The sequence below is a fragment of the Petromyzon marinus genome, chromosome 21 (assembly GCF_048934315.1).
Source record: "Petromyzon marinus isolate PM22_M1 ecotype Great Lakes invasive population chromosome 21, UKy_Petmar_22M1.pri1.0, whole genome shotgun sequence".
Taxonomy (NCBI): domain Eukaryota; kingdom Metazoa; phylum Chordata; class Hyperoartia; order Petromyzontiformes; family Petromyzontidae; genus Petromyzon; species Petromyzon marinus.
The window spans coordinates 1,390,814-1,415,459 of record NC_133687.1 but is presented as its reverse complement, the minus strand read 5'-3'; the positions used below and the strand labels follow the sequence as shown (position 1 = coordinate 1,415,459).

At 49.7% G+C, this 24,646-nt stretch overlaps 1 protein-coding gene and 1 long non-coding RNA gene across 2 annotated transcripts; one reads left to right on the top strand and one right to left on the bottom strand.

Annotated features, from left to right (window-relative positions):
- Positions 1 to 830: 830 nt before the first annotated feature.
- On the bottom strand, positions 831 to 20,865 carry PI4K2B (phosphatidylinositol 4-kinase type 2 beta). The gene is made up of 10 exons (XM_032958415.2): positions 20,318 to 20,865; positions 18,560 to 18,803; positions 17,104 to 17,304; positions 15,581 to 15,712; positions 14,482 to 14,635; positions 13,472 to 13,539; positions 12,757 to 12,847; positions 6,822 to 6,955; positions 6,350 to 6,409; positions 831 to 5,527 (listed from the first exon to the last, which is right to left on the bottom strand). Exons 1-10 carry the CDS (start codon positions 20,743 to 20,745, stop codon positions 5,339 to 5,341), a joined length of 1,701 nt encoding a protein of 566 aa, XP_032814306.1. The 5' UTR covers positions 20,746 to 20,865; the 3' UTR covers positions 831 to 5,338.
- On the top strand, positions 20,697 to 23,420 carry LOC142925517 (uncharacterized). The gene is made up of 2 exons (XR_012942463.1): positions 20,697 to 20,759; positions 23,146 to 23,420. It is a non-coding gene; the product is annotated as an uncharacterized LOC142925517 (long non-coding RNA).
- Positions 23,421 to 24,646: the final 1,226 nt, after the last annotated feature.

Below are 24,646 nucleotides of genomic sequence, written 5' to 3'. Positions count from 1 at the left end.
AATAAAATAACACAATAAAATTCTCACGACGTTTCGGCCACAAAGCAAGCGGCCGTCTTCAGGTGAAAGGAACAGACCTGTCGGGACGACAGAGCTTCAATGAACGATGTTAAGATTCGTAGCAACTTTTAAGCTGGTTGGGAGAAGTGAGGCACCTTGACAAAGGGGGTTTACATATCAATAGCCGAGGGATTAGCTTGTGACTGGTCACGGAAATGGCTATGTTAAAGTCAAAACCTACACATCCACAGAGGCAACTAGTAATTTAGCATTGAAATAGCTAAGGGATTAACATAGCCATTTCTGTGACCAGTCACAAGCTAATCACTCAGCTATTTGCAAAAGCTAATCCCTTAGCTATTTCAATGCTAAATTACTAGTTGCCTCTGTGGTTTTGACTTTAACATAGCCATTTCTGTGACCAGTCACAAGCTAATACCTCAGCTATTTGATATGTAAACCCCTTTGTCAAGGTGCCTCACTTCTCCCAACCAGCTTAAAAGTCGCTACGAATCTTAACATCGTTCATTGAAGCTCTGTCGTCCCGACAGTTCTGTACCTTTCACCTGAAGACGGCCGCTTGCGTTGTGGCCGAAACGTCGTGAGAATTTTTGTTATTTTATTATTTTATTCTCATTCTACGTGACTTTACCGAAAGAACCAAAGAAGATGAATCCTTGTAGTCACGAAAGCTTTAAATTGAAATTCAGGGCTGTGTTCTCAATGTCCCCGCTCTTTCCCCTTATAATCCGGTAGTTATACGAGACACATTTGTAGAACTTTATTGGGTTGCGTCTTACAATCCGGTCATTCTGCGAGGGACCAGCAGGTTTCTTTCAATACGCCTTTATTTCATTGGCAAATAGGAACCCACAAAAGTCATCTCATGGCAAATATTGATATTTTTGACATCTTAACAATTACTCCACCACACTCTCGTGTAAACATTCGTGCACGCCCCAATATGCACCTGTGCAGATACACACGCCTGTGCCCGCACACTGACACACATGGAACATAGGACCCGGGGGGGGGGGGTCTTAAGATTCATAGCGGAGAGCCTCGCCTTCCGAGTGGCACTTCTCACCACTGAATAATAGTGGACTTGCCGCGTGCCAGTCCTCGAATGTGAATTAATAACGCCCACGGTTCGGTCGGGCCGAATTAACTTAAGAACTTAACTTTGCTCTACAATGATGCTCTTTGCTTTGTGCAGTCACTGGCTTTGTTCCCATCGCAAGTAGTTTAGCCGATAGATGTAACCTTGCAATTAAATCCATGGCCTCTGTGCAGGGCACGTCACCACAAGGGGTGATGGCCGGCGGTCGAGACTAAGGACGGAGTGGCAGCTAAAAGATTAAAAGTGGGCCAGTCCTCTCGAGTTCGTTCGCCGCGGATGAAACCGACTCGCTCGGATCTCGATAAATCATTCCATCGCGGAGCATGAGAAATGGTGAAAGCTTTAGAAGGCGTTCATCCAGCAGTGGATTGGGCTCGACCAATGGTGAACGAAATAGACTGTCACAAGCACAATTGGAATCCATGCGTTATCTGCATACAATTTGCAGCCGTGCGAATCTCTTCAAGACGTCCCGGCTGATTGAGAAACGTTGGTTGGCTCTCATTTGTGTGGAAACGGGTTCCTGCCGATGAATACGTAACTGGGTTAACGTTCCTAAAAAAAGTAACATGTGCACGTCAGTCTGCTTACGACAATGCAGGGTTTAATTTCAGCTGGGTCTGCCCTAAATTATATATCTGCACATGGAACACCACATCGATCAAAGCCTCTCGCTATGGCTACTACTACTAGTCGCGTGCACAATGCTCCAGTCTACCAGCGACCGGCGACCAATCCAGAGAGAAAATGAGCCCTAACTTCAAAGGAAACACAGCAATGAGTGACTGACGGGTTCCAAGGCCACCAATTGTTCCCATCCACCCAACCCACAGCCGTCAGTGAAGTTTCACCACGGGGTGGGACTTGAAACCCAACAATTCTCGTCCCAGTTTTTCGACCCAGACTCTCGGCTGGAAACGGCAGGCACTAGTCGTGACAAACTGAACACTTTGGCATCGTTATGTGAACGGCGACTTCCCCCCCCCCCCCCCAAAGATAAAGATCCTTTGTCTTCCCAGTGGCGATGTTTTTACACACCGCAGGAGGTACTCATTTGAGGCTGAGTCGATCTAGGGGAGGCCCATGACCAGCCGTGAGCAAGAATCGAACCTGGGTCGCTAGATTTGTAGCGCAGTATGCTCACCGCAATACAACCGCTCCCCACCCACGTAAACGTATACGGCAACCCCAAAGAGACCTGAGTCGCCCTCTCCTCTTCCCGTCGATATTCAAGTCACCCCACCCCAACAAGTACTTCCACCACCAGAGTAATAACATCAGTGGTGCCATGTTGTTGGCAAGGACCTTGGTGCAAGGGCATGGACCCTGGTGCAAGGGCACGTGTTTTGTGTGTTTAGTGGCACACCGCTTCACAGCAACTCAGTGTCTTGCATCACAGCTCATCTCAAACATTCCAACGCCTTGCTGCAATATAGCCAAGGGGACCCCCTCCCCCTGCCCCTAGTGGCAGCTGTCCCGACGTGGTAGTGTGCACAGCACCGACCTACTAAGTCAGCATTATACTGCCAGAGTAGGGGGGGGGGCGATGCAGCTATGTGGTTTTACCCTATTAAGCAATTTTGTAATCACTTAAAAAAATCTGGATTAATTTTGAACCATGACGCTGGCACACTTTTGTCCAATCCCCCCTCCACCCCCCATCCTCTTCGGATTCTGGCACCTGGGCCCCGGTGCAGTTGCACTGCCTACGCACTCAACAGCTAAGCCACCAGTGAGTGCGCGCTTACACACATCACGCGCATCGCACAGGATCGTTGGTTGCAGCTGGGCTGCTTTCACAGGACTTACGCCGGTTAAAATATAAAAAAAAACAATAATTACAGAGGCGTCTGTGTAAATCTAAACCGCACCTCAGGTACAGTGCTCTTGTATACTGGCTTTAAGAATATTTTCTTCAGAAAACGACGTGGCTTCGCCATGGTTTCGCCGTCGCATATTCATCAGCACGGCGCAGCTCCGCTCACCGATGCCACTGGGTTGCCGTCACAACCTGCTGCGGTTTATTACGCCAGGCAAGGCCCACCCCACCGCAAGTTAATGACGCCATGGTGACAGAAAAGTAAAGTGGAATTGGGCAGGAATGAAGGCCGGGGGTCGAGTCTTAATGACCGAGTAGCAGCCAAAGGAGGGAACAGGCCCAAGCGTTAACGTCCACCACCGTGGAGACAGACAGAAGAAACATACTTGCGGCGAGGCAGCAAGACGGATTGTTGCATTGCAAAACTGAAAAATGGCAAAGGAATGGGGGGGGGCACCTGCAACCAAGCAGTTGATTATTTATCGTGGCTAATGATCGGGATGGTGACGACTCCCAACAGGCCCTCACCCAGGCTAAATAAATGTAAAAGATGTCAAAACGCAGCCTGCAATTGCCTGCCCACACCACTGCTGGCGAAAGCGCCTCCACTCGAAGAAGCTCTAGAGAGCCCCTGGTATGCGGCCTCCTCCGTGACGTTGGCCCGACAATGTTTGAAGAGGCGAGAGTTCCCACATTAACCCCACCACACGCGACACACCCATCGGGCTCTGAAAAGTTATTTTGCCCCAATGGTTTACGCCGCGTTTTCGACCGATGGAAAGAAATGGAACTGAACCAATGCGACGGAGGGGGGCAATCGTTCCCGGACAGAACAAACGAGAAGTTACGGACAGAGGAAAAATAAAATAATCGATTCCCCGAATCGAAGATCCTAAATACTGCGACAATTCATCCAGTAGCTGGGAGGAAATTGCTGCTGGCCTGATCCGCATACGACGATAACGATTGGTCCTTGCGTCACGCATCAGGTCCGTTGTGAACCACGTGCGGTCAGCTCTTAATTATCCTTTGGACGGATTATCCGTGCTTCAAAATGAATGTCTTTGTGCAAGCCCGTTCTTTCAGTTATCCTCTCCTTACTCGTCGAAGGGCCAGCGACTCGGTGCCTGCGTGACCACGAGCACGTCTGGAAGTAAACAGGTTCCTTTGAGAAGCAATGACAGACAACACACTCTGCGTCTTCACCCTCGCTACACAAAGGCAAACGTCAATTAGGGGTTTGTAGCCTAATCTACTGCGTACGTGGTGCATTATCCATGTTGTAGGTATAATTGGTCCTAATTCGGCTTAACATTGGTCTACCTTTAGCACATGTCCCTAGACTTAACGCCAACCTCAACTTAACTACTCCACAGTGACATTACCGATGGCTAAACCAAAAAAAAGCAAAACATCTGGCCACCTGCTACATCTAATATAATACGGCAACATACCGCAATAATAACGAAAAATAACACACTTTTGATCAAACATTTGTACAAATAAAAAACGAGAAGATAAATGGGTTGGCGTTTTTAAGCGCGCGCGCCGAATGGTGAACTGCAGGGCTCGTGCAGAGCGCGCGCGCGTGGTGCCGGCCGAGTGCCGGGTTGCTACCGGCCGCCCCCCAGTGCATGCCGGCTGGGCGGGCACCCTTAACGAGGAGCTCCCTCCGCCAACGACATCCCTTCCCGCGGCGCATGGCGACCTGGTGTGGGATGACCGTGATGTTGCACATTAACCGTGCTCCAGTGACGAGCGAATGACCGTCCTTGCGACCGTTCCAGTAATGGCTCGGCAGATGCGTTTAAGGTAAATACATCGCCAAAGCTACCTGCCTCGTGATCGCAGGAACTAACTGGTTTCTGATAAAGTGACTTTGCCAAACGACCTCTCTCCGGTGATTACTTTGGATTATTCGATATCACTTTCACGATCTTGCCTGTCAATCGCTGAACGACCCCGTTCTCAGATTAAAGCCGTTTCGCTTCATGGTTGCGGTCTGAGATCGCTGAACTCATTTCAGGTGAAGCCAATTAATGTAATCATTCCACTAGTGATGGCCGAACGATCCCAGACGAAGCCATCTCACCGCTGGAGGACAGATGCCACCACCAGTCACCCTCTCCCAAATACATCCCCCGTGAAATAACACTCCCTATGGCATCACACCCTCCCATGGAATCACTCCCCATGGCGTCACATCCTTCCATGGCATCACACATTCCATGGCATCACACACTCCCGCGCGGCTCCACACCGTCCCATGGCATCACACATTCCCCGTAGAATCACACACTCCCACGGCATCACTCCCCGTAAGGTCACCACTCCCCGTGGCGTCACACCCATCCCGCACGGCTCCCGTGGCGTCACGCCATTGACGGTCGTGCGGCACATCACCACGACGAGAAGAACGGCTTGCGGCTGTTGAAGGTCTGTGTGAAGGCGTCGCTGAGTGTGCGGATGCGCGAGCCCCCCGTGCCACTCCCGGCGCTACCGGCACTGCGCTCGATGAGCACGCATGGCATCCCCACCAGCTGCAGCGGGGAGCGTCCGTCGCGCAGAGCCTGCGTCAGGTTCAGGATCTGCCGACAGCACGGGGAACGCGGTGACAACGCGGAAGAGGAGGAGGGGAGTGACGGTTGAAGAGAGATGGTGTGCGCGTATGAGTGTGTGTGCGTGTGGCGTAGCGGTTGGCACGCTGCACTATGAACCCGGCAAATATCTGAACTGGTCCTGGGCACCCCCTAGGTCTATTTAGTCTTAAATGAGTACCCGTGTGCAGTGTAAAACATGAGCACTGAAGAGATAGCGGCAGCCAAGAGTAGTTCTGGACCTACTACCACCCCTTTGTGTGCCAATCTGGCCTTCATAGGTGCTCGTTACCAGCACTTGCCCCTACAGTCTGTTCAGGCTACACAGGGGATCTTTGTAGAGGTAAGAAGCAGCTTCCGTTTGGCTGGATAGAGGAGGCTAAACAGATGCAGAACGGATTAGAGAAGAGATGGACTGATGCAGTACAGAAAGATGTTCGAGCCGATTGAGACTTGGCAATAACCAGTACACCAGCGGTGATTAAATCAGCCTCTGTGGAGGCTCATGAAGGATGCTGCTGTAAAACTGTAAGCAGTCACCCTCCAGCAACACGGGAGGGTGTAGAGCATCCACACTAAGCGGAGCGCCGGGCAGCTAAAATGCCACAAGTTGGCACAGTGGGAAGCGCAGTCATCCAACCCATAACACACCCGAGTCTGCCCTGTGACCGCCAGCCAGTGAACCTTCCACACTTCACGCGATAGCCTCAACGTGCACCTAGCCTGGCACAAATCGCTGTCTGTGATGACATCACCACCACCAAGTGGCGAGCGGCAGCTGATGTGCGCGTAAGTTTGGCAGTCTGCCCTCACCTGTCCTCTCATGACCGACATCTGCTTCTCAAAAGTTGTTCGGTCGAATCCTTTGTCTTCCTACAGCATCGAGCAGCACGCACACACAAACATGATTAATTATCACAGCATCGTCGTAATTATTATGAATTACAGCCCCTTGTAGTGTTATCGTGTCAATGTCACTGTGTCAGTGTTACTGTGTTATTGTTATCGTGTCAGTCTCACTGTGTCACTGTGCCAGTCGCACTGTGTCAGTGTTATCGTGTCAGTGTCACTGTGTCAGTGTTACTGTGTCAGTGTCACGGTGTCAGTGTCACTGTGTCAGTGTCATTGTGTCAGTGTCATTGTGTCAATCTCATTGTGTCAATCTCATTGTGTCAGTGTCACTGTGTCGGTGTCACTGTGTCGGTGTCACTGTGTCAGTGTTATCGTGTCAATGTCACTGTGTCACTGCGTCAGTGTCATTGTGCCACCGCTGGGATGTGCGTGCCTTGAACAGCTCGTAGAGATCCTCCACCAGGTCCTGCACAAAGTTCATGTCAGAGATCTTTGGCAGCACGAGGTCACACGTGTCCTGAGAGAAGGGAACCTTGGCCTGGGGCAGCCACGCCCAGTAGAACGGATCTACACATACACGTGTACACATACACACGTGTACTTATACATCTGTATAATACCAATACCCGCCATTTACCACCGGTGCCAGGCTAGGTGCACAGAAATCTGTATAATACACGTGAACACACAAATACACGCGTGTACGTAAATATATCTGTATTACACACGTGTACAAACACGTACACAAATACACATATTTATTTATATATACACAAAAACACGTGTATATACACACGTGTACACAAATACAAGAGCATATACACATGCGCACAAAAATACACGTTTACAACAACTGCCGTCCTCCACGAAGTGGTGGTGACATCACCACTGTGCTTGTGCCAGAGTCGGTGTATCGTGCAAACAAACGCCACCCTCAGCAATTCACTTGAGAGGTCATCTCTGCTGGGCACTTTTCCTGGCCTCAGCCTCTCTGGATGACCCTTGGCACTTCTACAACGGATGGCACATCAGCCAGCCACTCACAGGAAGCGGCGTGCATCTATGTTGTGTAGATGTGCCATTACTGAGTTGATCTGGCCTGTGCCTTCCTTTCACTCCGGCCAAAGTGCCTGCATTGTGACTTTGGCATTAAAGTTACACAACAGGATAACTCTATACCGAGGGGCGACCTTAGCCAGAACTTGTAAGTGGATGTCATAGATGACATCCGATTTATCACCCTTGCCTGTATCCGTCCACTCATGTTTATCTACACACCCCTACTCACACTAAATTCAGCCTCACCTCACCCCCTATTCACTCCTACTAAAATTCACCTCAACATTATTTCAGCCTCGCACTACACTACAACCTACACATGCTACACTAGACACACACTACACGATACATACTACATTATACCACAATATCTTCCAACACACAGCAGTACTGTACACTACTGTACCACAGTGTACTGTACACCGCTGCACCAGTGCACTGCACACTACTGTACCGCAGTGTACTGTACACTACTGCACCACAGTGTACTGTACACCACTGTACCACAATGTACTGTACACTACTGTGCCACGGTGAACTGTACACTACTGTACCACAGTGTACTGTACACTACTGTATTGCAGTGTAAAATACTCCACATTAAACCCACATGTACGCACACACAAACATAATTTAAAAACAAAGACACGTGTGTTAGTGGACAACACACACTAACAAAAGCACGCTAACAAAAAAAACAACACACGCGGACAAAATGCTAAGAAAAGACGCTACAACAACTAAAAACGCTGAACACTCACTAACTGCTCCGCCTTCCACGACCTCCAAAACAATGATCCCCTGTATAGACTTGAACAGAAAATTGGGGCAAGTGCTGTTGCTGAGTAGCACTTATGAAGGCCGAAACGGCACACGATGGGGGTGGGTGGCCAACACCACGCCCGACCACCTTTGTCTCCCCTGTCATGATGTTTACACACTACTCCAGGTACTGATTTGAGGCCTAGTCGTCCTAGGGGAGGCCCAGGACCGGTTCAGATAATTATCACTGGTGTTGGCCATGAACGGGAATCGAACTCTGGTCGGTGGGATCGTAGTGCAGTGTAGGGCTGAATGATAAATCGAAATCGCGATTTGAAAAGTCCTATTACTTTCTTATTGGAATTGTTTACTTTTTTATTATAACTTTATTGATTTAACTTAACAATTGTTCTATGTTAGATTGTTCTATTTTAATTAAAACTTTTTAATAAATACATGTTGGAAGCAATTAATATATTTTAAGTGATCATCTTTGTGTAGTGACATCTCAGATGTCACTGTGTGGTGCCGGCCCGAGAGAGGCACGGCGTGCGATGTACTCACATCGCGGACATCATGTATGTAGCGACATTGTGAATGTCGCTGAATAAATGCCGGCTCGAGCGAGGCACGCCGTGCGATGCAGTCATTGCGGGCACCACGTAGGTGGATGTAGTACCAGCCCTAGAGGGGGCTCGGTGAGCGCTGGGATAGCGAAGTGGCACCACGCGTGGCGTGCAACCCTGACTCCTACAGGAGGGAGTGTAAGAGTGTCAACCATGGGATGAGGTTCCCCTAGGCCATGGCACTCTGGTTGACCCTGGAAGGCACGTGACAAGTAAGATCTGCACAGGGGCCCGGGCAGGGGCTAGAGGGTAGTTACGTGTCAGGGTGAGATCCTACCGGAAGGGTCGAGAAACGACAAGAGGTTTCTCGAAGGTGGTCGTGGCCAAGGGCGGGGCCAGCCACGACCCGGGAGCATATAAACCAGGTCCCCACAGGGACCGGGGCTCAGTGTTGCTGTTGTCATCTGAAGATCTACGATCTACGTTCTACGTCCAAGAGAAGAAGTCACCAACACGTGGACGAGGACCCAAGCCAGGGTCCTGTCCATTGTAGCTACTCCCAGTAACTAGCGTAGTTAGCCTGGTGGTCCACCACCATAGGTTATCTGGTAAAGGGGCACTAACCCAGCAGGGACGGCCGCTCTGAACTCGCTCAATTGAAAAAGATAGATGACATTGTCATCCTTTCAGCTGACAAGGGCAATGCCACGGTCATCATGGATAAAACCACATACAACAAAATCCAGGACCTTCATAATGATTTTGATTTAAAACTTTCGTGACTGCAGTAATTCATATTCTTAGCTCTTTCGGTAAAGTCACATTGAAGGGAAACAATAAAATAATAAAATATATATAAAACAATACAAATTCTCATGACCGTTTGCGTTATGGTCGAAACGTCGTGAGAATTTTTATTGTTTTATATATATTTTATTGTTTCCCTTCAACGTGACTTTACCGAAAGAGCTAAGAATATATATATAATACTTCATAATGATGGCAGTTATACCAAAATAAACAAAGATCCTACCAACTGCCTGGCTACAAAACCCAACATCTCTAATCGAACCGACCGAACAGCTCTCTCTAAAACCTTCGGCGGCTAGACCACCCAGATTGTATGGCCTTCCAAAAATCCATAAAGAAGGTACCTCCACTCCATCCTATCGTTTCTACCATCAACTCACCTACCTACAAACTGGCCTGATTTCTGTCTGAGGCCCTGCTTCCATTCACGGGCATGACCACCTCAGCAGTACTTAATTCAGCTCACTTGGTTTCTCTAATCAAGGACATTTCACTGTCTCCAGATGATTTGCTTGTCAGCTTCGATGTAGTCTCTCTGTTAACCAAGGTACCTGTACCTGACACCATAGCAATCATTGAAGACCTGGTCCAACAGGGACTGAATCAAGATGTACCAACTTTGGTGAGGCACTGCCTTACCAACACTTACTTCATCTGAAATGGTACATTCTACAAACAAAATGAAGGGACCCCTATGGGTTCTCCCTTATCACCAGTGGTAGCGAATGTTTTCATGGAGAAATTTGAAACAGATGCCATCCTAACATCCACTCTACGTCCTTCCCTGTGGAAGAGATACGTGGATGACACTTTCGTCATCTAACCACATGGCCAGCCAGCACTGAACCAATTTTTCAACCACATCATTTCCATACACCCATCCATCAAATTCACCATGGAAGTGGAAAATGATGGCAAACTACCATTCCTGGATGTTTTGATCAAGAAGAGGCCTGATGGCTCATTGGGACATTCCATCTACAGGAAAGCCACCCACACGGATTCCTATCTAAAGCCCAACTCCCACCACCATTATGCCCAGAAGAGCTCCCTCATCAAAACACTACACCTTAGGGCCCGCTGCATCTCTGACCAACGCCACCTTGCCAGTGAACTGGAGCACGTACACCAAGCCCTCAAGATTAATGGATACTCAGACCGCACAATCCGCAAAGCTGTATCTCCAACCATGGGGAGACAACCATCTGAGGACCCAATCAAAACCATCACCTTGCCATACATAGCAGGTGTTACCAAAAATATTTCCAAAATCTTAAACAAACACAAGATCCAGGTCCGATTCAATACAGTACACAAAATCCGTGATTTGATCCCATCCGTGAAGGATGTCATTCCTAACATGCAATACCCTGGTGTCGACATACTAAGTTGTGTCTGCGGCAGCAGTTACATTGGGGAAACGAAACGACATGTCTCGGACCGTGTTCATGAACACAAGGCAGATTTGAAACACGGCAGAACCAATACCTCTGCCATGGCTGATCATTGTGATAACGCAGTGGGCTCGCACAATATTGTTTTTTCCGAGACCAAGGTACTCTGCAAATCTTCGGGCTACCAGCAAAGATTTATCCATGAAGCCATCCAGATATAAAAAAAACGGAGACAATTTCAACCGAGAAGATAGGTATAAGCTGAGCAATCATTGGAAGGACGTTATTAACCAAGCAAAGTCGTAACTTGCTGTGGTGCTTCCATTCTTCCTTGCCGTTGGCTGTTATCTCCGACTCTCTGAGTTGCATTGCCCTGGTAGGTGCCTCTGCATTAACGGGCTGGGGTCTCACTAAAATGGCCACCTCTGCTCCTTTCGCCTCGATGTATCGATGGTTCCGGCTGTGTGATGGGCTGTGTGTCTCACTGGCGCGACTACCGTTACGGTGGTTCTCTTGCGTGGACACGCTTGCCTCTCACAGCGCAGTTGGCAGCACCGCAGCTTGTGTTACACACAGACGTGAAATTAACTTGCTAATCCCCCTAATCTCTCCCATCAACATAGTGCTAATCTCCCATTAACACTGCTCTTGTGCGCATATGCGGAGACGATACTCTTATGCTGCGACGGAAGCTCATTTCATGCTAATCTCTCTCCCTAATATCTCTCTTTCTAAGCTCCCCCATTAACACAACTGACGTGCTTGCGTCGGGGGATGGAATTCCTTTCCAGCTCAGACCCCGCTTGCTTGCCCATCGCCACATATTTAACCTCTTGTTGTAACAGCTCTCTCGCTGGTTCAGCAGTTCCACTGCTGGATTTTTTTTTTCCGCCTGAGGACGACCGCTTGTGTTGTGATTGAAACGTCATAATATATTATTTTTTATTTTATTTTTCTACCTACATGACTTTACCGAAAGAACCAAAGAGTATGGATTCCTGCAGTCACAAAAGCTTCAAATCAAGATTGGGCAGTAACCCCTTTGTGTTAATGTGTTGGTGTAAATAAATGTGTTGCCTCCAAGAAGTACATCTGCGACTCAGTTGAAGCCACTCCACTTGCATTAGAATATATACAGCAGTTCATATTTTGATGGTATCATGTGGTAACGCTCCATCACGTTTTAAATCTATTACACAGTGAATATTGAACTGAAGCTTGACTTTAAAAAATTTAATCGCAAATCAAATCGCAATATCGGTCAGCAAAATCGCAATTAGATATTTTCCCCAAATCGGATTTTTCCCTCCACATTTAGAAACGTGCGTTTAGGGTATTTGGCTGCCATAAATTTCCACACGATAAGCCACTTCCTTGAGTTATCATTTGTGGCCAGGTCACTTCTGAAAAATAGCGATATAGCAGCTCTGTGGGCCTTACTTAATAAAAATAAATAGTTTAATCGTTCAGTTTAATAGAGACCCACAGACTCGCATAGACCGACGTGATTAAACTGAGTACTGAAGTGGAATGAGTTGATGGCATCAGCCCGGTCACCAATGATCACACAAGAAAAAAAACACACCCATCACATTATACACTTCATTTGGCTGAATTCCAGCTCATGTGACGAACATTACTCTTGTGTGGCAGGCTGGGTGGGTGGGAAAGTGTTGCTCCCCTACTGCGTGGACCGGGTGAGCTGGGAGAGGAGATGGGAGCAGAGAGAGAGAGAGAGCTAGGTGAGGTAGACGGGAGAGCCAAGTGAGACACTCACACGCTCGCCACGAGTCCGGATGCTTGAAGGGAAACGCAAGGCCGTTGTCAATCGCCGCGATTCTCACGGCCGGCTCCCGCTCCACAGCCTCCTGTGTGGCCGCACGCACGGGTACAAGACAAAGATCCCCCGTATAGCCTTAACAGACCGTTGGGGCAAGTGCTGTTAGCGAGCAGCACCTATGAAGGTTGGCACAGCACATGAGGGGGTGGGTGGGTGGCCAGCACCACTCCCGGTCGCCTTTGTCTCCCCAGTGGTGATGTTTACACACTGCACCCAAGTATTAATTTCAGGCTGAATCGACCTAGGAGAGGCTCGGGACTGGTTCAGAAAATCGTCACTGATGTTCTGCCGTGAGCAGGAATCGAACTTGGGTCGCCAGGTTTGAAGCACAGCGCGCTAGCCGCTACGCTACAATAAACACACAAGGCAAAAAGCCCGTATAGCCTCAACAGACTGTTCGGGCAAGTGCTGTTAGTGAGGATTTATGAAGGCCAGCACGATATGAGGGGTAGGTGGTCTACCTAAGGGAGGCCCAGAACCGGTTCAGATAATCTACACCAATGTTGGCTGTAAGCAGGAATTGAACTTGCGCGCCCCAGGTTGGAAGCGCAATGTGCTTACCGCTTGACTACCGCTCCCCACACGAGTACACACACGGGCGCGGAGACACACACAGACAGGGAGACTCCCCTCGTGCGCATGACTCGCTCACCTGCTCCGTGTCCTTGTCCGTCTCCTTGCGAGGTTCATACTTAATGAGCCAGTTGTCATTGCCACGGTCTGACACCGGCAGCGGCAGCCACCATTCACACCATCACAACGAGAATTTAAACGGGTCAGTGTTAGCGGCTATGGGTTCGTGTCAGTACTGTATGTCAGTGTTATGTCGGTGTCATGTCTTGCTGCTATGTCAGTGTTAAATTACTCAATTGGGATTAAAGTACAACACCGCAGCATCATCACGGTCTACTGAAAAAACCTGGCAGGACCCCTCAGAAAAAGAGTGATGAGACTCCGTGATGCTTTGCTGGATAAACAAGCACAATAACAATAAATAATAACGTGTCACTGCTGTGTCCGTGTGAGGATTGTGTGCCACTCCTGTGTGTCACTGATGTGTCCATATGAGTGTTGTCTGTTACACGTGTGCCACCGCTATGTGTCACTGCTGTGTGTCTATGCAAGAGTTGTGTCACTACTATGTCATTTTCGTGTGTCCCTATGAGTAATGTCTGTCAATACTGTGTCACTGTTGTGTCCACATGAGTGTTGTGCATCACTGCTGTGTGCCACCGCTGCATATTATGCGAGTGCTGTGTGACCGCTGTGTTACCGCTATGTGTCACCGCTATGTGTCACCGCTATGTGTCACCGCTATGTGTCCCCAATGTGTGCCACGACTGCGTGTCGGTGCGAGTGCTGTGTGTCACCGCTGTGTGTCACTGCTGTGTGTCCAAACTGTGTGCCACAACTGCGTGTTGGTGCGAGTGCTGTGTGTGACCTCTGTGTGTTACCGCTGTGTCCTCACTGTGTGTCACCGCTATGTGTCACCACTAATGTGTCACCGCTGTGTGCCACGACTGCTTGTCGGTGTGAGTGTGTCACCGCTGTGTATCACCGCTGTGTGCCACCGCTATGTGTCCCCACTGTGTTTCACCGCTGTGTGTCACCGCTGTGTGCCACCGCTGCGTGTCGTTATAAGTGCGATGGTGGCGACCGCACCGGTGTTGCGGATGATATAGTCGAGGCACACGAGCTTCTCGAACTCCAGCTGCAGCTGCTTGTTGGTGTTCTCTGGCAAGGGCTCCACCTCGAAGCGTCGCAGCCAATCCTCGGCATCCTTATAGCCCTCCACGAACAGCTGCAGAGAGCCTACCTACTCACATAGACAAAGACCCACCCCCCCCCCCCATATAGCCTTAACAGACTGTTGGGGCAAGTGCTGTTAGCGAGTAGCCCCTATGAAGGCCGAAACACCTTTGTCTCCCCAGCAGCTGTTTAAACACCACACCAGGTGCTCAAATGAGGCCGAGTCGACCTAGGGGAGCCCCAGAACTGGTTCAGATAATCGTCACTGGTGTTGGCCATCGGCGGGAAACTCGGGTCACCAGGTTCGTAGCACAGTGTGTTAACCGCTACACTACTGCTCCCCACTGTACACACATACACATACACTTTCACACTCACATGCAAATTTCACACACGAATATAAAATCACAAAGTTAAAGATCCCCCGTGTAGCCTTTAAAAGACTGTTGCCACAAGTACTATTCAGCGAGCACATATGAAAGCCAACATGGCACACGAGGTGGGTAGCCAACACTACACCCGGCCGCCTTTGTATCCCCTCTGCTGATTTTATGCAGCGCACCAGGTAGTTATTTAAGATTGAGTTGACCGAGGGGAGGCGCAGGATCAGTTCAAATATTTTACACTGATCGTGAGCATCGAACTCACGTCACTTGGTTTGTAGCACAGCGCACTAACCACGAAGCCACTGCTGCCCACAAAATCATGAAACAAAGACAAGGATCCCCCCTATAGCCTTAAAAGACAGTTGGGGCAAGTACTATTATCGAGCACCTATACAGGCCGGGAAGGCACATGAGGGGGTGGGTGGCCAGTAAAAAAGCCCGGCCGCCTTAGTCTCCCGAGTGGCAATGTTTTACACAAACACACCAGGTATTCATTTGAGGCAGAGTTTACCCAGGGGAGGCCGGGTTCGTAGCGCAGCGCGGTAACCGCTACTCTACCACTCCCTATACACACACATAACAACAATGACATAATTCACCACTACAGGGTGGTGACACGCACATACCTTAGGCGGAAGGCCGATTCTGTGGAATCTGCGTCCGATCTCCGGCACTCGTTCCAGCGCCAGCTTCTTGCCACGTGACTTGGCGCGGTCGATGGCTCCGTAGTGAAACGCCTCACTCGCTAGCCACACCACCTGCACACGCCACCAACACAACAAATACCACAAACCGTAGTGAAACGCCTCGCATGGTGGCCACACCATCTGCACCTACCACCACAACAACCGTAATGAAACTCACTCGCTAGTCACAATACCTGCACACGCCACCACCACCAATCACCGCAACTACCACCACCAATCACCGCAACTACCACCACCATAACCACCACAACCGTAGTGAAACGCCTCGTTCGCTAGCCAAACCACCTGCACACGCCACCACCACAATCACAACTGTAGTGAAATGCCTCACTCTCCAGCCATACCACCGACATATCCCACCACCACAACCAAGTCCTCGATCCATCTCCTCTCTATCCCCCATCCCTCCTCCATCACCCGGTGTCTCCCCATGTTCCCATTAGTCCCTTTATTATCCCTACTTGCTCACCTCCGTGTTTTCCACCAAGATAAAGATGACATCGTAGCCCAAGTCGTTGATACTACCGCCACCACCACCACCACACCACCCCCCCCCACCACCACCATACCTCAGCGCTACCAACTCCTCTGCACTCCGCCAGATCCTGCAGCTGCTGCACAGGGGACACGCGACCTCCTTCTCTACCACTTCCCCCATCTCCATGTCCCCCTGTTTGTCCCCCTGTTTGTCCCCATGTCTGTCCCTGTGTGTGTATCCGTGTGTTTGTGGGGAGCGGTAGTGTAGCAGTTAGCGTGCTGCGCTACGAACCTGGCGACACGGGTTCGATTCCCGCTCACGGCCAACACCAGTGACGATTATATTAACCGGTCCCGGGCCTCCCCTAGGTCGACTCAGCCTCAAATGAGTACCTGGTACAGTGTGTAAACATTGCCACTAGGGAGACAAAGGCGGTCGGGCGTGGTGCTGGCCACCCACCCCCTCGTGTACCGTTACCGGCCTTCATAGGTGCTCGCTAACAGCACTTGCCCCTACAGTCTGTTAAGGCTATATGGGGGATCTTTATCTTTATTCGTGTGGAGAGCAGTAGTGTAGCAGTGAACGTGCTGCACTATGAACCCGGTGACCCGAGTTCGATTCCCGCTCATGGCCAACACCGGTGACTATTATCTGAACCGGTCCTGGGCCTCTCCTAGGTCGACTCAGCCTAAAATTAGTACCTGGTGCAATGTGTAAACATCACCACTGGAAAGACATGGGCGACCGGCCGTGGCGTTGGCCGCCCACCCCCTCGTGTGCCATTACAGCCTTCATTAGGTGCTGCTCGCTATCAGCACTTGCCTCGACAGCCTGTTGAGGCTATACGGGGGATCTTTGTGTGTCCATGTGTGTGTGTTCCAGTCAACGTCTCCCCCCCCTCACCCCACCACCGTGTCCACCCCCCGGCTCCCCCCTCGCCACTACCCGCCGTGTATCTCCGCACCTTGGTCTTGGGCACAATGTTGAGGCCGAGCGTGGAGTCGACGAGGCTGGCGCCTGCCTCGGATAGGTAGCCCTGGTTGAGCACCAGGCAGTCCCGGCCGAAGCAGCAGGGGCAGCACAGCTTCTGCAGCCATTTGGTCCACTTGGGGTTGAGCTGCCCATATGGCTCCTCAGACTTGGGCTTGAACACCCCCACGGACTTCTGCGCACGGTGTTGCGCATGCAGAGACAACAATCCTCAATGGGGGCCAGGTGGTGACATTCGCGCCCTGCAGCAACAAGGACCCAGGGATTGTTTCCTGGCTCGGGCGTCTATCTACATGGAGTTTGTGTATGTTCTCTCTCCTCTCTCCCCCTCTGTTCTGCATGGGATTCCCCAGTTTCTCCAGGTTCCTCCCATAGCAAAAAAAAGATGTACAATGTCGTTGGTATTGGACCAAAACATCCCCAATGATCAAAAGCTACCCACAAGATACTCAAATCAGGTTATACAAAGAAGCAACCTCGCCTCGCGACTGTAAAAAAACACTTGGCAGGACCCCCCTGAAATTTTTTGAGACTTTCCTGAGTAAGCAAGTAGAGTAAAATCAAGGGAATGATCTGTGTGTTTTTGTTGACATCTGTTCTGCAACCCCTCAGAGGAGGCTGAGGGGAATGGTAGCACAGTGGTTAACGATCTGCGTTGAAAACCAGGCAACCCAAATTCGATTCCTGGGGGGAGCGGGGCACTGTGGTGGAGGGATGTGGTAGTGTGTGTGTGTCTTTATGTGGGTCCATGTGTACATGTGTGTGTCTCTGTGTGCCATACATGTGTATGTATATTCGTGTTTGTGTGGTGTAGATGTGTGTAGTGTGTGTATGTATATGTAGGGAACGGTGGTGCAGCCACACCAGTGACGAATATATGAACCGGTCCTGGGCCTCCCTTAGGCCAACTCCATCTCAAATGATTACCTGATGCGTTGTATAAACACCGGCACTGGAGAGCGAAAGGCGGCCGGGCATGGCGCTGATCACCCACCCCATCGTGTGCAGTGAACAGCCTTTATATGAGGCTCATTAACAGCACTTGCCCACAACAGTCTATAAAGGCTATACGGGGGAACTTTGTCTTGTATAGGTGTGCGTATGATATGTATATGTGGTGGGCGGTAGTGTAGAAGTTAGTGCGCTGCACTGCAAACCCGGCGATGCGAGTTCGATTCCCACTTATGACCAATAACAGTGGCAAATATTTTAACTGGTCCTGGGCCTCCCCTAGGTCAACCCAGCCTCAAATGATTAACTGGTGCAATGTGTAAACATCATCACTACAGAGAGAAAGGTGGCCAGGTGTGGTGCTGGCAGTGGGCGGTCTTCATAAGAGGGTCGTTAACAGCACTTGCCCCCAATAGTCTGTGGAGGCTATACGCGGGATCTTTAGTAGTGTCCCCAACCGCTGCCCCGCGACCTCTCACCCCTGACAGATCTCGCACAAAGTAGCTGCCGCTGGAGCCCTGCGAGATCCTCTGCGGCTCCACGCCGGCCTCCATGGCGCGCTCCACGCTGCACACCACTTCCGAGAACTGCTGGTCGCGCGGGAACGCGTTGAAAGGGTCGGGGGCGGCGGAAGTGTGCGGAGACGAGGGGGAGTCGCGCCGGTGGTGGTGGTGGTGAAGGTAGTGGTGGTGGTAGGGACTTGTAGGGCACAGCTGGCCGTCCCTGCCGGATGGAGGCATCGAAGTGAGCAGGCGCGCTCTGGGAGCACCTCCACAGGACCCCGCAAGACCAGGAGGTCACGGGTTCAATCCCAACCCCCATGCCTGTTGTATATTTGGAGTTTGTGTGTTCTCTCTCCTCGTGGTCATGTGGATTTTTCCACTGGGTCCTCCAGTTTTTCCTTCCACATTTAGAAACATGCCTTTAGATTATTAAGATTATTTGGCTGCTATACATTTCCACATGATAAGCCACTTTATTGAGCTATCATTTGTGGCCAGGTCGCTTCAGAAAAAGAAGCTAAAAGCTCAGTGGGCTTGAACTGGTAAAATAAAAGTTAAGTTTCATTTGGATATTCTTTTAGTGATTTGTTTACCTTTCCTATACTTTGCACTCCTATCGTGTTTCTGTATTGTTTATTTTTGTAACGTTGTGAGTTGTGACCCGCCCCTAAAGGACATCTGTGAAAAAGAGCTGTACAGCTCATCGGATTCCTCCAGTATAAATATTCTGATTCTGTTCTCACACTGGACTTCATCCACCACAACGTATTCTCAACCATCAGCAACACCGCACTGCAGGCCACAACAACACTCTCACTCACCCACTCATTCATGCACACACTCACTCAGTCACTCGCCCAATCACCCATTCACTTCACTCGCCCACTCATTCATTTAACCACTCACTCAGTCGCACACTCACCCATTCACTCACTCGCCGACTAATACACACTCTTATCCACTCACTTGCCCACCCATTCACGCACCCATCCACTCAACCACTTAACTTTTACATTATGAGACCTCCTTTGCCAGAAACAAGATATAGGAATAGGTTTTACCCTTTTAACTGGCACAAAAACATGATGCCTTGAATAAAGGTGTCAGTTTTTGTGCCAGTTAAAAGGGTAAAACCTATTCCTACACTTAACTTTTGTATCACTACTACTGCCATGGTTACTACTGTTCCCCTGAACCTCACCGATTCTTCTTTATCTGTTACATCTTTGATAGTGCTGCCTGTTTACTGGCCATTTGACGCTTTGGGACTCTGGGCCTTTGCTCAGCGACTGTGTTAACAAAAAAATGACCACGTGTACACATGCTCAGGCACCACTACCGCGCTTGTGCCAGGCTAGGTTCACTCACAGACACGCATTCACAATCACGGACACGTGATTGTGTATGAGTGTCTGTGAGTGATATACACACACACAGTGACGTCACCGCCACACTCATACCAGGCTAGGTGCACCTTTTGACACTCATACACAAAGACAAAGGTATCCCGTACAGCCTTAAGACTGTTGGAGCAAGTGCTCTCGCCAGCACCTGTAAAGGCCGACAGCACACACACATTCATGTCACCACCACACTCGTGCCAGGCTTGGTGCACCCATAGACACTCACACACATGTATGCTCACACACACGCCACACCCTCTAAAGGCGAAGCCACACACAGACACACACAATGACGTCACCGCCACGCTTGTGCCAGACTAGGTGCACCCACCGTCCCCTGAGGTCCCCCGCGGGCGAGGCGGCCAGGAGCGGCTCCTTCTCGCCGTCGCGGCCGGGGTACCCCGGGGGAGACTCCGGCACCCTCACGGCGGCGCCGGGCCCGCCCTGGGGCTCGAACCCGACCCGGGAGAAGGCCAGGCTGGCGGGCCGCGGGGTAGAGCGCCCGGGGACCGCGGCCGGGCCGGAGGCGGCGGCGGTGGTGGACGCGGCGACTGCGGCGGCGAACACCTCATCCGCCTCATCCTCCTCATCGCCGTCGTCTTCGTGGTCTCTCAGAGCCTTCATCATCATGGCTTGAGGGGAGGGGGGGGGATTCGAACTGTGACACGACAACTTGGTCCGGTGGTTATGGGGAGAGGGGTGGGGGGGTGCAAAGGCGGCGGCTTCCTGTCGGGAGGCGGGGCTGAGAGATGACGTCATGTCACCTCGAGTTGGTAAGGAACGCGCGAGGGCGTCGTGGCGCACGTGGCGTTAGTGGTGACGCCACAGAGCCTCATGTTGAGGGTGACGTCACGGCGTGCACCGTGCGGTCTGGCGTGCGGGCCGACGTCTTGAATGTCTTTCTGCGGGGAGGGGGGGCGGAGATTAAAGCGGTGCGTGATGACGTAGTTTCCACGCGAATGATCCGCGCCCCAGAGCGTCCTATTACGACATTGTGCTTTATCAACAGCCTAAGCCGACGTGTTTCAGTGCGTCATTATGTCATGCTAGGTTGGTGGGTCAAAGAGTGGCTCAAAGTGCACCTGACTTGGCACGGGCGTCGCGGTGACGTCGCCGTCACGGAGTGGCGAATGACGTTCGTTGGCTATAGATCGGGTGGGTGAAGAATTCAAGGATCCTGAAAGATTTGGGACACAGTCCCCTTAATCGTTGAGCTCCTCCGGCAGGGGAGGCTGCGTTGGCTGGGTCACGTAGCCCGCATGCCCAGCCACCGCATGCCCAAGCACCTTCTGTTCGGCCGGATAGAGCGGACTAAACGGGCACGGGATGGGCGAGAAAGAGATGGACTGATGTGGCACAGGAGCACGTGGAGCTGAGTGAATTTGCCGATGACAGCGGTGTCAAGATCGGCCCCTATTGAGGAGGCTCGTGAAGGAAGCTGCTGAGCAGTTCAGAGGGAGTCGCCTCTTCAACAAAAACCAGAGGAGCGACGCTCACAATGAGCGGAACGACGGGCGGATAAAACGCAGCGAGTTGGCACAGTGGGTGGCAGATGCCAGTCGTCTCAGTTAACCAATAACACCTGGGTCTGTCCCGTGACCTGCCAGAGAGCCTTCGACACTTCACGTGGCTTCAACGTGCACCTAGCCTGGCTTACAAACGCCGTGACGTCACCACCATAGTGGTGAACGGCGTTTGTTGAACGAGTGGGTGAATGGAAGCTGTGAGTGGTTGGGTGGAAGGACCAATGCGAGGTTGAGTCCTGTCTGCTGCTGCGACCACCACAGTCTATCGTCCTGGGGAGATCCCCGTAGTCCGTGTTTCACCTCGGGTCAGAATCAAAATCTTTATTCACAGATGTCCAGAGGGGTGGGTCAGAAAGTTAAAATACAACAAAAACGACAAAAGTGCAAAGTAAAAGAAATGTAAGCAAATTTTGATTTAAAGCTTTCGTGACTGCAGTAATTCATATTCTTAGCTCTTTCGGTAAAGTCACGTTGAAGGGAAACAATAAAATAATAAAATATATATAAAACAATAAAAATTCTCACGACGTTTTATGGTCGAAACGTCGTGAGAATTTTTATTGTTTAATATATATTGTATTATTTTATTGTTTCCCTTCAACGTGACTTTACCGAAAGAGCTAAGAATATAAATGTAAGCAAGTCACTAAAAATATGTATAAGTTCAAATGGCATAACTACATCAATTCCTGCACATTTTTCAAGACAAACAAAACAACAAAACTATCCCAGACCACACCAAGACAACACACTGGTCCCTCAATAGAATTGCACGTAAACATTTAACTAGAACATCACTTTGCATCAGGGTCACCAAGAGGTAGCCTCCACCACCACCTGCGCAGGCTCATACTCTTTGGTTTTTTCGGTAAAGTCACGTAGGTAAAAATTGTAATTAAATATTTTTTACCTACGTGACTTTACCGAAAAAATATTTATTTTTTTACCTACGTGACTTTACCGAAAAAAATCAAAAAGTATTCATCCTTGCAGTCACGAAAGCTTCAAATCTAGAATTATGCGCAGGCTCACATTGAGCTTTGGCGGCACGGTGGCGAGATGTTAACTACCTTGCCTGGTCTACAGGAGGTCGTGGTTTCGATCCTGACTCTGACGCCTGCTGCTGTATATTTGGAGTTTGCGTGTTTCTCTCCCCGTGGTCACGTGGATTTTTCTCCGGGTCCTCCGGTTTTTTCCTCCACATTTAGAAACACGCGTTTAGAGTATTTGCTATCAATGTCGTTGAGCTATCATTTTTGATAGATAGGTCGCTTCTGAAGAAGAGCTATATAGCAGCCCAGTTGGCCTTGGTAAAATAAAAAAAAATGTTTTAGTTTAGTTTCTAGCTGCCTGCTCCCAGCTTAGACATCTGCAGCAGTTGTTGACCAGCCACTCAGTCTTTCTGTGCACTCGAGGCAGGGCAGGGAGGGGTCACCACTCTATTTGCTGGAAGTCTTTATGCAAAGTTTGCGTGCAGCAGCAGCGGCAAGGGTTGTGTAATGTTTTTTTTACGGGAATGCTCGCGCACAGCGACAAATGGTTCAGCCGTTCGAGATGTTTGAAAATGACCTATTCAAATTTTCACTAAGTTGCGATGTTTCCTTCAATAACCGCGTGTTATCTGTCACTGCAGCGCGTCTATGCGGTTGACGTGGCATCGTCGTCGCCATCATGAGCCACGATCAATCCACTGCTGGATGGCTGAAGGCTTCACCCTCCTCCCACGAACGATCCCTGCACATGAGCGGATTCCTCCATCCACGCTGTGGGCGTCCCACTTTGTCGGAATCGTCCCCATGGCTCGTTTAGTGATCAACTCGTTGGCTTTGTTCAACATCGTGTTGTTGACTACGGTGAATGTATCCGCAAAAGAAAGTGTACTCATTGATGTTAAAACCGGTAAAACATCTTCTTTGCTATGTGTCTTCAGTGCCCATATATAACAGGGAGAGGGAGGAGGGTCTTTGCCTACAGACATCTGACAAGTTCACTCAAGCAGTGCCCTGAAGGATGATTAGACACCGAATGTCGAAACAAGTGCAGGGTTTTGTTGGCGTTGAAGGTCGCACTCATAACACACAAAGTGCTTGCCACAAATGAACCACAATATATCGCTGATCTCGTCAAGGAGCATAAACCACCACGTGAACTCCGGTCAACATCGCAGCGGCTTTTGGCTATCGAATAAAGACAGCCACCACATCGCGCGGTTTCAGATGCGCCTGGAACGCTCTTCCGATATTAGGAAGCCACTAGAGCTATGCACTTTTAAATCGTTTCAATTGAAAACTCATTTCTTTAGAACTGCCTTTTGTGTTTAGTTGGTTGTCCCACACCTCCGATTAGCACGGTTGGCTACGTACGGTTCGAAAGAAGTTCAACGTACAGTACATACGAACCAATGCTGAGCAAATGCATTGCCAGAAGGACGTGTGGCTTATGGGATACGTGAAAATATACCTTAGAAAAAGTATTTTAAAACGACTGACGTATTTAAAAAAAAATAACTAGTATTTTTCTACAACGGTTTTTCGAAGATTCATTTTTAAAAATAACTAGTATTTTTTGGGTAAAATTACTAAAATTCTGGATAAGAATGTTTCACGTGGAGACGTGAAGTGGGTACTGTGCTCTATATATATACTCTTTGGTTCTTTCGGTAAAGTCACGTAGGTAGAAAAATCAAACAAAAGAAAAATAATATAACATCACGACGTTTCGATCGCAACACAAGCGGTCGTCCTCGGGCGGAAAAAAAAATAATCCAGTTGTGGAACTGCTGAACCAGCGAGAGAGCTGTTACAACAAGAGGTTATATATGTGGCGATGGGCAAGCAAGCGGGGTCTGAGCTGGAAAGGAATTCCATCCACGGACGCCAGCACGTCAGTTGTGTTAATGGGGGAGATTAGGGAGAGAGGGATTAGGGAGGGAGATTACGGAAATAAGGAGCGAGTGGTTGACGGTGTCAAAGGCTGACGAAATGTCCAGACTTACCACAAGTGCGGAGTTGGCCTGATAACTTGAATCTAAATTGTCTTATGGTTGTTAGATATAAGCCTACGTATTCTTGGTTCTTTCGGTAAAGTCACGTAGAAGAGAAACAATAAAATAATAAATAATAAACCAATAAAAA